This window comes from Epinephelus lanceolatus, chromosome 5, assembly GCF_041903045.1.
Source record: "Epinephelus lanceolatus isolate andai-2023 chromosome 5, ASM4190304v1, whole genome shotgun sequence".
NCBI lineage: Eukaryota > Metazoa > Chordata > Actinopteri > Perciformes > Serranidae > Epinephelus > Epinephelus lanceolatus.
The window spans coordinates 39,767,079-39,778,834 of record NC_135738.1 but is presented as its reverse complement, the minus strand read 5'-3'; the positions used below and the strand labels follow the sequence as shown (position 1 = coordinate 39,778,834).

The 11,756-nt window shown below is 40.0% G+C and overlaps 1 protein-coding gene across 1 annotated transcript in view; it reads right to left on the bottom strand.

Annotated features, from left to right (window-relative positions):
- Positions 1–457: 457 nt before the first annotated feature.
- LOC117262875 (guanine nucleotide-binding protein G(o) subunit alpha) overlaps positions 458–11,756 on the bottom strand; it is a 145,959-nt gene continuing 134,660 nt past the window's right edge. The window contains exons 7-8 of the mRNA XM_033636057.2: positions 4,942–5,095; positions 458–2,241 (exon numbers count right to left, since the gene is read on the bottom strand). Coding sequence (XP_033491948.1) covers positions 2,054–2,241; positions 4,942–5,095 — 342 coding nt within the window. The 3' untranslated portion in view covers positions 458–2,053. The remainder of the gene's footprint in view (positions 2,242–4,941; positions 5,096–11,756) is intronic.

The following is an 11,756-nucleotide window of genomic DNA, read 5'->3' as shown; positions in this document are numbered from 1 at the left end:
TAATGCAGGGAAACAGGCAAAACGGTAAAATGAGGGGAAGGGATGGGTGGGTCGGGGCACAGTTCAGAGCATTACAACAACACAGGGTCAGTCTGAGATCGAATCGGCTCGCTGTCAAACCGGAACCCTTTGCAAAACATCTTGATTTTAAAAAACAGAGATACAGAGAAAAAATGTTTTGTAGCTACAAAGCACAAGAAAGATTTAGGATATTACAGGATCATAATGATCATTGTTGTTGTTGTGGTTGTTGATGCAGTAATACCCATCTTCATTGGTTTTATTAATTATTATAGATGTTTTTGTCCTTTATTAACTGTTTGAATTCTACCTTTCCCAAAATCTTCTTCTTCCAAGCCTCCCACATGACCTTTCAACTATTTGAAACTTTGACTCTCACATTTTTTTTGTTTATTTGGCCCCGCCCCGTCCCATTCAGGAACCAGTCATCTTTCAGCTGCTGCTATCTGTCTTCTTACCTCTTTTTTTGTATTTTCTTTTTTTTTCTTTTTATTCATCTTTTTGCTATTTTTATTCAAATGTTTTTTGTTTAATTATTATCTCAACAGTTTCTAGGTGAAGCTTTTTTTTTTTTTTACTTTTATGAATTAACTGGTCTCTTTATACAAAGGCTTGAGTAACTCATGCTATCTGTGTCAGGGCTTTAGGAGGAGGAGAAGAAGAGGAGGAAGAGAGGGAGGGAAGAGAAGGGTTGGAAAGAAAGGAGGGGCCCTTTGAGCCCGAAATCAGGACGGCAGGGTGCCATGCAAAAAAATAAGGCAAAAAGAAAGATGAGAGAAGTGGTGTGCAAATGGAGAGAGAGACAGAGAGAGACAGAGAGTGGTATGTGTAGGACAGGCGATCAATTAATAAATAAATTAATAAATTAATCAACCATTATCAAACCCGGAGTGAGTTTCCTTACATGGAGAATGTTAGTAGGTCTAGAGGTTATAACAGTGAGGAAAGTAGAGTTATAACGTTGTGTACTTGCTTCTAAAAGCGTAGCTATCTACAGTACAGTACCTCAGTTACACGGCACTGAGAGGACATTTAGCACATTTCCTATTGGCTCTCAGGCTCGGCCACGACCGACTGTTGGTTAATGGCTAAGGCCAGGTTTGGGAAACAGGAAGCCTCACTTCCTGTCAATAAAAACCGGATTGCAGGGAGTAAATTCATACCCCCCCCCCCCCCCCCCCCCCCAAAAAAAAAAAAAAACATAAAAGGAAATTGACAACAAACATTTTAAAATGTCTTGGCTAATGTAAACAAAATGTTAAAATCAGTGTTGTCAGTTTCAGCAGGTCTTGAGAGTTTTTTAAGGTTTTCGCCGACCCGTCTGCTGTTTTTTTAGTGCTATCGACATCTTCACATATTTCCGCAAATATTGTTATTACATAATCACTACCATAGCAAAAAACAAAATAATACACAAATAAAAGTGTCAAGGTGAGGCATGTGAATAAAAATCAGTGTACAGACTGAGAGTCATGTAATAAATATACACACGATCAACAAAAATAAAACGGAAGTCATATTTATAGTAATAATAAAAAAAAAGCAAAAAAAAAAGTACAGGATTTGTTTTTGTTAATAACAAAAGACACGGCTGAGAAAGAAAAAGAGAGGAGGACGGGGAACGGAGGCTTTCATTGACTTTGTTCAAGAAGTTTTTCAAGGCTGCAGGGTTTCGTGTTTTCTACTAAAACAAATTTGTTTGCTCGGCAGCGGGCCAAAGAACATCAGGAGGAGAAGTCGGAGCGAGAAGAGAAGAGACAAGAACTAAAAACATTATATATATATATTTATATATACGTATGCCTATTTTTTTTAAATTATCCTCATTATTAATATGTACCTAGTTGCATTTTTCTTTCTTTTTTCTTTAAATAATCAGCAAAATCATCAGCGTCATCATCACCATCATCATTTCCACAGCAGTGTCAAAGGAACAGGAGCGAGGAGGAGGAGGAGGAGGGGAGGAGGACAGGAGGGGCGAAAGAGAAGAGGGGACAAAGGGGGAGGACGTTACAGGGGTGTGCGGGCGTGCTCAGTACAAGCCACACCCTCGGAGGTTGTTGGCAATGATGATGTCGGTCACGGCGTCAAACACCACCTGGATGTTTCCTGTATCCGTGGCGCAGGTCATGTGACAGTAGATTTCCTTATTTGGGGAGCGGTTCTTGCTCTCGAACTGTGCTTGGATGTAGGCTGCTGCGTCCTCATAGGTATTGGGTCCTAGCGAGACAAAAGACAGACGGAGAAAATCAGAGATGATGCACTTCTTATATAACAGACTCATCTGCTCCTCTCTTCAAAGAATATTTCCAAAATGTTTTTAATTTTTTCTCAGACATTCACTGATATTCCATACGACACTCTAAGGACTTGTATCTTCCTTTTTATTAGACTTCCCTGACTCGATATTGTTTGAAATGTAGAAGACCATCTCCTTTAACCAACCTTCCATCACTACAGACATCTACATTATCCATAAACGTCTAATAAGGTTTCAGATTTACAGTGATTTTTAACACTTCATGAATTCCTTAGTAATGCATCTGCAATCTATGATTTGGTTTTCTAAAACAGATCTGGTAACTAGAGCTTGCTCTACATTCTGGAGGTTTGGCATTATATTATTCTAATAATGTTTAAACATACTCTGCTTCTCTGGGCAAAGAGAGAAAAAGGGTGAGAGAGAGCACTCGAATTTTTCCACGTTGCCAGCTTAATATTTTCACACCTCCTGCACAAAACTCTACAGCTGATTCTGGAATGGGTGTTCTGTACGTATTTGTTACATTATAGTACTTTCTAAAAGTATCTGTCATATTTTTCTTGGATTTTTTTCTATTCTATATTTATGTTCTTGAGGGTTGTAGTACTTGAGCTTCTTTTTATTTCTCTTAATATGTTAATTGTATGTTTAATGTATGAACCAAAAAGCCAAAGCAAAGTCAAAAACCTACTGAGCAATAAATCCTTTTCTGATTCTGACTCATGTATACGAGCGACACTGACTGAGCCAGTGTGGTCAAAAGTGTAGATGTGATACGAAAACTTTCTTTGACCATGAAGCCCAGTGTTACTCTACAATTTTCTCATTTACCAGTGAACTACAGGAGTCTCTACTAACAGGGACAAACAGAGTAATCGCTGAAATACATGGGGCGCGGATGCGACGCATCACTTAGGCGGAGCTACCTGCTAGATAGATTCTGTCTTGATAGTGTGTGATTGATGGATTGCTGCCAGCTTCACTGTGTGGATTAAGTTTTGACAAGTGCTAATGCAGTTGTTCATGCAGGGTTTGGGAATGTAGTCAGTCTATCTATCTATCTATCTATCTATCATATATGGCCAAGAGGGCAGTATAAACATCAAACATGGAGACGAATATTAACTGTCACACCCACACCCACCCACCCACACACACACACACACACACACACACACACACACACACACACACACACACACACAGTTAAATACATAAACATGTACAATTTTCTTAAACAATTTCAGTAAGAATTTGAGTAGCAATCACACTGACCAAGAGTGCTATTTTCTCGATCCGTCATACTTGACTTAAATTCCCCCACAGTACTCAGATCAGACAATTTCAGGTCCATGTAAATTATTCCAGGAAGAAGCAGCAGCATATTTGAAAGCTTTTTTTGCCTAGTTCTCTTTGAACCTTAGGGACCAACATCAGTTAAATATTGTGACAGCGCAGGCCATATTCTTGGTTTTCATACATGTATGTACACAGATAAAAAGCCAAGCAGAGATTTATATATAAAAAACAACCAACATGAAAGTCTGCAGACTTACAGAGAAGGTCATTTAGCCGCAGCATACCAAGTAAAATGATAAACAAGGTTTCCAACTGGTGAACTAATTAACTGAAACATTTTAACTACAGGATGCATTCATAGGATTGATTTATCTTAATGTGAAATGTAAAAATACCCAAAAGGTTGCTCTGCTGCGTCACATTACCTCTGGTTCAGTGAGCTATTAATTGTACTGTTTTTGACACAGTTCTTTGTAGATTTGACCTGTTGAAAGGGCTGCAAGCCACGCACAGAGAAAAAAAAATAGACTAGCCGCATGAAAATAATGAAGAGCTGTGACATGCCTGTAAGGGCAAGTGCAGCTTCCCTGGTCAGTGTAACAGCTACAGTTGAATATAATAGGGGTGCTCTGCTGTGGGAATGCTGCGGCAGACGTGTCAGGCCATTACCGTGTCCCATGTATTTCGTCCGTCAGTGTAATATACAGCTTGTGTATGAAATGTCTTTATCCTAACTGAGCAGCAGTTTTGTAAACTTTGATAATTTGTACTCGGGTCACATGTCTCGCCTGCATCCAGGGGTCATCTCATTCCCTCTGCCACTCCTTGCAGTTCTCCTTCTCATAAAACTAAAGTTACATTCATTGTTTTTCTTTTGTGTCTAGGCTAACCGGCTGCTGGCTCCAGCTTCATCCTTAACTTACAGGCACGAGAGTGGCATCAAACTTCTTACCAAAGTACTCCAGATTGTCGAAATATTCCTTTAAAACTGCACCTGAGGCATATTCTTAAGACCACCTTCTGTGCAGTAGTGGTCCTATTTTGCAGTCTGCAGATGAACAGCCCAGTAAACCTCTTTCCTCAGCAATTTGAGCAAAGCTAAAATGGTACAGCTGTGTTTTTGTTGTGTTTCCCTCATTTTATACCCCAGCAAATTGATCAGCCAATTTAGGGTATATCAGGCTTTTTCGGTCCTGTGTAATTGGATTGAGTTTAACTGGTTTGCAGCTTTTTTGTGTTCTCTGAGAAATCAATTTTGTGCACCTGTCAAGTCTGGTTGCTGCTTACGTGATTGGAGAGCTGCTATTTCTCACCAATGCTCTCAGGAAAACTGACAATTCTTTCCTGTTATTTTCTACCTGTGTATTCGGGGAAGCAGATGCTGAGTGCAGACTTCTTGATCTTCTCTGCAAACAGATCCTTCTTGTTGAGGAAGAGGATGATGGAGGTGTCGATGAAGAACTTGTTGTTGCAGATCGAGTCGAACAGCATCAGAGACTCGTGCATGCGATTCTGCGGAGGAGGAGAGAAGAAGAAGGGGAGGAATAAAATGGATGGGAAAGATGAAAAAAAGTGAGGAATAAAAGAAGGAGGATGAGATTAAAGAGGAATAAACAGACAGGAGACAGAAGAGAATGAGAAAATGGAAAGAGATGGCAGGGAGGAGAAAAAGAAAAGACAAAAAAAAGTAAATGGATGATGATAAAGAGAGAAATGGAAAGAAGAGAAAAGTTAAAGTTACCACCGATCTAAAATGGAGACTGTGGAAAAAATATAATTGTTAAAGGCCAGTCTTGAGTTCAAATGAGCCAGAATCTTTGCTCACTGTTACACACTTAAAGAGAGAGAGAAATGACCCCTCCCCCTTTCAAAATAAAGCTGTATGTTGCAACTTTTATTAAAATAAGTTTTTCTCATATTTGAAGAAACTGGCACTATATCCTGACAGTAGTACATGAGACATTAAATCTGAGAGAAAAAAAAATCACATTCCTCCTCTTCCTAGTGCTTCTACTTCAATTCTTTTCAGAAACATATTTTAGTGTACTGTTTAGCTGTAAAATGAGAGGGTTTGCCACTGGGCAGTGCTTGGTTTTGGCGTTTTTTAACATATCAGCGGAGTCACAATCTTACTCATTTTTCAGCTGAACAGTACACTAAATATGTTTCTGAAAACGTTTGAGGTGAGAATTGGGCAATGAACAGGATCTTGATTCATATTTGATCAGCATTGTCTAGTTTGACAGTTTGACCACAGTTCATGAGCAATTGCTGACATGATTGACAGGAGCATTAAGGCTCTGATTGGTTGTTTTGTTCAGCTGCGGTGGATTCTTGCAAATGCCATAGAAGCACAACAAGGAGGCAGAAGAACCATGATTTTTTTGACAGATTGTCTGTCTCATGAACTACTGTCAGCATATAGGGACAGTTTCATCAAATATGTCAAAAACTTGTTTTATAAATATAAATATAAATATAAATAAAAGTTACCAACTACAGCTTTAACACACTAACACAAAAGAGAGAGGAGAAAGGGGGAGATACAGACTTCAGGGGGGATAACACATTCTGCACAACTGCTGCTTGTGCATCTTAAATCACACTAAGTGCAACATTCTGCATGCATATTAATCAGTCAGACACCAACCGGAGTGGTTTCATTGTCTCACCCACACATGAACAACAAGAAACAGTAGCAGTGTTAGTCTCTAAAGTGGGCCTGTTCAGGAAATTCTTTTCAACATTTCCAACAAATAATCATAGTTAGTAAAACAAAGAAAGTGAGAGGGAAGGAGAAAACATCAACAAACATCCTCAGTATTTCCACTTAAATATCCTGGAAATGCAAATAGACACAGGGCAGACACAAAATAATTAGGTCAGGAAAAAATACACACATATCAAATTACTCATGTGATGCTTTATTGTCATTTCTCTTCTGTATAAATACAACTTTCAATAAATTATCACAGCAGTGAGGGAGATACAGCAGATATATTTTACCTACAGTGCTCAGTAAAATACACCACACACACACACACACACACACACACACACACACACACACACACACACACACACACACACACAGATTTTGCTGTAGGTGATTTGGAAAGTACAGACAGGTGTTGGTTGGTTGACAGAGGGGTCAGAGAAATGAAGGCTAATAAAGCTGCAGCAGTAAAGGTATGATGGGTAATAGCATGATGAGCGCGAGGACTTTTACCAGCTCACAGTCTGCCTCCTTAATTCTACACAAGTTCATTATGATATGTCCCATGCAACTGCCTGAATCCTCTTCCAGTCCAGTAATAGAGCAGGATCTTCCTGGCTCTGCAGAGGCTTATGTGCTCGTTGTATGGAATTAGAACTGGACCACAGACTGTATATAAAGATGTACGACGCATCTCCACTTATCCCCACTGTACAGAGGTGAAGCTAAAATTACAAGTTTTCCACGCATACACCCATCAAACCAATCGCAAGCAGCGCCACTGAATGCAAGCCCACCAACTGGCTCACACAGTTGTCAATCATGTTGTAAAATTCCTGTTTTATAGCATCAAATAACTAATTAAAACCAAACTTATACGAAAAACAAACACTTGAACATAAAGCAGCATGATAAAAACTACCTTAAATGACAGAAAAATGTATTTGACGTGTACTTTGAGTTTTTAGTTTGGCCTGTGTCCTCTCCACTAACATAATGAGGGCAATCTTTATTATGACCGATACTGCAGCCAGCCACCAGGGGGCGATTGAGATGTCGCGGCTTCACTTTTGGGGATCTGTCATGTCATCCATCTTTACATACACTCTATGAATTGGACATATTATAATGACCTAAAAGCATTTACAGGCAAAACTCTACTCTACTTAAATTTGAAGCATAAATAAGTCAGCAGAAAGACACTACAGGAGTTCATTTAACTCTTACATGAGAAACATTTGGCACTAAACTTTGGGATCAAAGTTCAGTCAGAAACATTTGGCTGCCATTGTGGGATATCAGAGATTGTTGCTAAGGCTTTAAGTGGTACAAGGTGCTAATATATCCATCTGCTGCCCAGATGAACTAGGACCTTTGCTACCTGAATGAAATGCTGACTGTATTATTAATTACACCAAAGCCAGCCACCTAAAAAAAGAGACTGTATCCATAAACCTCCTCTACATAACCTACAAATCTCTCGTTCACTACAGCCTATGAATCTATTATTTATTGCTGGGACAAACTACACTACCCACTATCCTCTCAGCTTGGCCTGCTGATGTAATTTCTCATTGGTTGTTGATAATTCATCAGGCGTACCAACTTGCTGTGAAAAGCACAAACACACACACATATACATGCCATTGCACACACACACACACACACACACACACAGCGTGATCTGCTCATAGCTCCTCTCAGAGAAAGCATCAATTCTGTCTTCCCCTTATAAACCAGCTATTAGAGAGAGAGAGGTTTAGGTTTCAGGCACAAATACAATGAAAGGAAATCTTTTTTTTTGGCTCTTGCAGGACTACAGCATTCTCATATCATGTGTCTGTCCCTCATCAACGAAATGAGAGTTCAGTTTATCAAGGATGAAGCACAGACAGATTCCTAAATCACACTTCTCTCTATTTTCCTCCATTTTGATTTCACACTTTTATACCAAAACTCACGTTAAAGAAATGGTAGCTGTGTGTACTTCTAATAGCACAATAGGCATGTTTTGGTCCATTTACTGCAGTATATGTCCTCTATCAGGCCTTTCTCATTCCCAGGATGTCAAATGTGGCAGCTTGTTCAATAACCCCTGCTGTCAACTAGTAACCCACAAGGCACCCTTTAATGTTAGTATGAGACTAACTCAAACGTAAACCCATCTGCAGCAGTGATGTAGTATGAGGAGTGAGAGCATCTGTATGGGGGAGGGAGGGGTGTTGGGCTGTGAAACAAATACAAGACTTTCACTCACGAGAGTGCCATCTGTGTCCCGTGTAAAACATGTTTTTTAAACTGCGTTAAGTAGTTCATCATGTGACATATGACACATGTTCTGTGACATACCCATCAACACTAACCTAGTTAATTTATGTGACAAATATACTTATTTTAACCCAGACCATGATGTTTTTTCCTTAACCTAACCAAGTGGTTTTGTTGCCCAAAGCTAAAGTAGATTTGGTAATGAAAACCTTTGTTTTCTGTGAACATGTCAGTCTAGTTTGAAAAGAAACTATGAATGTAACCAGTGGAAGATGACATGCTGTCCCTGAGCATTTAAAAGTGATGCTAGACGGTTATTTAGGGTGTAATAGTTGAAGTGCAGAGGCCCTGATTAAGCCGCCATATTTGCAGGTCATGAGTGAGAATGTGTTGCACTGGTAAAACACAGGGGCTGGGTAAAGATGCACAAATATTCGCATGTCAAAGTTATATTTAGGTGATTTCAATACTGTATGTAAAAATACAATTATGGGCCTTTAAGTGCATCTTGTATGCCACTGAAGTCTCTGTGCAACAGAAACATGGATACATCCTGTTCTGTGTGCTGCCCGAGGAAAACACAGGCATGAAAGACGTTGGAAGACAAAACTTGAACAGTATATTGCCACTGCCACCCTGAGGGCAAATACAAATGTAGGCATGTCCTTTCAGCTGAATGTGAATTGGAGCTTGCTAACTTAGTGTGGATGAAAATTTCAACAGCCCATTGTTCTGCAGCTCATGTCTACTGCCGGCTGCTCTCTAGGCTTTCAGGCATAAAAACAGGGACATAAATGTATCAAAAAAAAAAAAAAAAAAAAAAAAAATTACAAATTAGGCAAGGGTGGTCTCCACAGCCTCCCGCCTTGCATTAAGTGAGGATGTTGGTCAACAAAAATATTCATTCAACAAATGCTGGATTAAACACACATTTACAGTGACAGGGCATTCAGGCAGATGGAAAGATCCTGTAATGTCACTGAGTGAGGGCACGGTTCTATTTCAATGCAAATGTTAAATGATGAGAATAGTTTGTTTCATCTTTGCTGTCTTGTGCATTTAAAATAACCCCCAAATCTAAGCATTTAGCACAGATGCTCAGCATGTCAATGTTTATTTGTTTGTCAGTGTTGTCTGGCTTTATGGAAATTACAAAACTGTTTTTCTATGCACAGTTTAACCACAGACAGACGTTGGAAATGAAGTAAAAAAGTTAATTAAAAAAATCTTTGATGTGGACATATTTTGACACCATTTTAGGGCTAGGAATGTCAGTTTTGGTTGATTTGGCTTTTGACAGCCCAACAACCATTTACCGGTAACTAAACGGTTAATTTTTAATAGGAAAAAAAAAAAAAAGCAAATTTAAGGTAAATACATCAAGAGACCTTTCCCTTTACTCTCCTGACTACGTGAGATTAACCACCGCTTTCAAAGCACTATCCAATAACAAGTGGTGGTATTTTCTTGTTTTGTGATGTAAATGTATGACAAAGTTAGCCAGAGTCAGTTAGTCACGTTAACATGTGGAAACATAATGCCCGCTGCATGCTCTGGTCTGTTTTGGTAGCTAGCCTTGGTTGCTCTGCACTGCGCACCACCCAGGTTGGGTGGGATCTAGCTAGCGGCGCCACTTATTTGTAATTAGCAGCGCAAGCTTACTCACTAGGGCTACTTAGCAGGCGGCTGTGGCAAGAGAAACATGGTCCACCCTTCGGTCTCCCTAAGGTCGCCCCAGTGAATATGCAGCCTTGTTTTGTGTCGCAAAACCCCTTCGACATGATTATCCATGTTAGCACCACTAGCCATGCTGACATTGCTTATAGAACTAACAGAGCTAATAGTAATAACATAGTAGGGCTGGGCAATATGGCCTAAAAAAAAAAAAAAAATCTCCGATTTTTTCACAACAAATCTGATTCACGATTTAAATCGATTTTTTCCCCTCCTAGTTTAAAAAAAAAAATTTGTGGTCTGGTAGCACATACCTGGGGTCCAAAACTTTCAGCATGTGAATAAACCCCAGCTTTTCCACAGTAGCCTATATATGGGCACCATATCTCTTGCAATATACATTGCGACTGCATCTGTGATCGCTTTCCACCGGACCCCTTTCTTATCATACGGCAGTGTTTCCCCTACCATTATATTGGATCACAACAGAAGTCATTTAAGGTTACCTTTCCTATAGAACAGGTCTATACCTTGCTAATGGTCTTCTGAGGTCACTTTACTACGGTTCGGGGGTCTGCCAGCTTGGCGTTGTTAACACTTATTTATCTTATTTACACAACGGCATGTCATTTCTGTCCCTACACGATGTGCGTCTAAAATCCTCCTCTGCTCTCTGTGTCGCGCATGGCGCGGCTGCCATGTTGTTTGTGTATTAAGCGTGTGGGGTGATTCCACTCTGAAGTACAGGAGCCCAGCGGGGAGCGGCAGTGGCGGATTTTAAAGAGAAACTCGATTTTCATTAAAACAAATCGGCCTAAACTACAAATTCAAATTAATCAAAAAAATCGATTTATCGCCCAGCCCTATAACACAGTTAACAATACTTTGCGGCTCAAAATTTTAGAGTAACCTGAGGGGTACAGGAGGGTGGGCACAATGTTTTCAATGCAACGCTGTTGGTTTGGGGTGTTGTTACTAGCGGTACTGTCGAATAAGTGCTGCTGCTAGCTAACTCCTACCAGACCTGTGCAGTCCAGTTAACCAAAGAGCAGCAAAATTAACCTAAAGACCAACATGCATAACAGCAGACTTCATGTTTGGCAACAGAACCAAAAAACATCTGAGGCTCTCTGGTTGAAAATGGTGGTTTTATTTGGCATGGGCAAGTGAGGTGACATTTTGACATCCCATGGGTGTGTTTGTGTCTTCTGTGTGTTTGTGTGTGTTTGTGTGTGTGTGTGTTGAGGGCCTGTGTGTGTGGAAAGGGTAGACAGGTGCCTTCTGGGTAATTAATCCACAGATACTGACTGCCCCACAATGCCCCATGGGCTGATGTTGTCTCTCTCTCTCTCTCACCCACACACACACACACACTGACCTTTCCTGTACTATTAACAGACACACATGTAGGTAACTATATACAAAAGGTAAACAGGCACAAATGCACACAAGACACACACACACACACACACACACACACACACACACAGACACAGGCTGATCAACAGCCTCAGG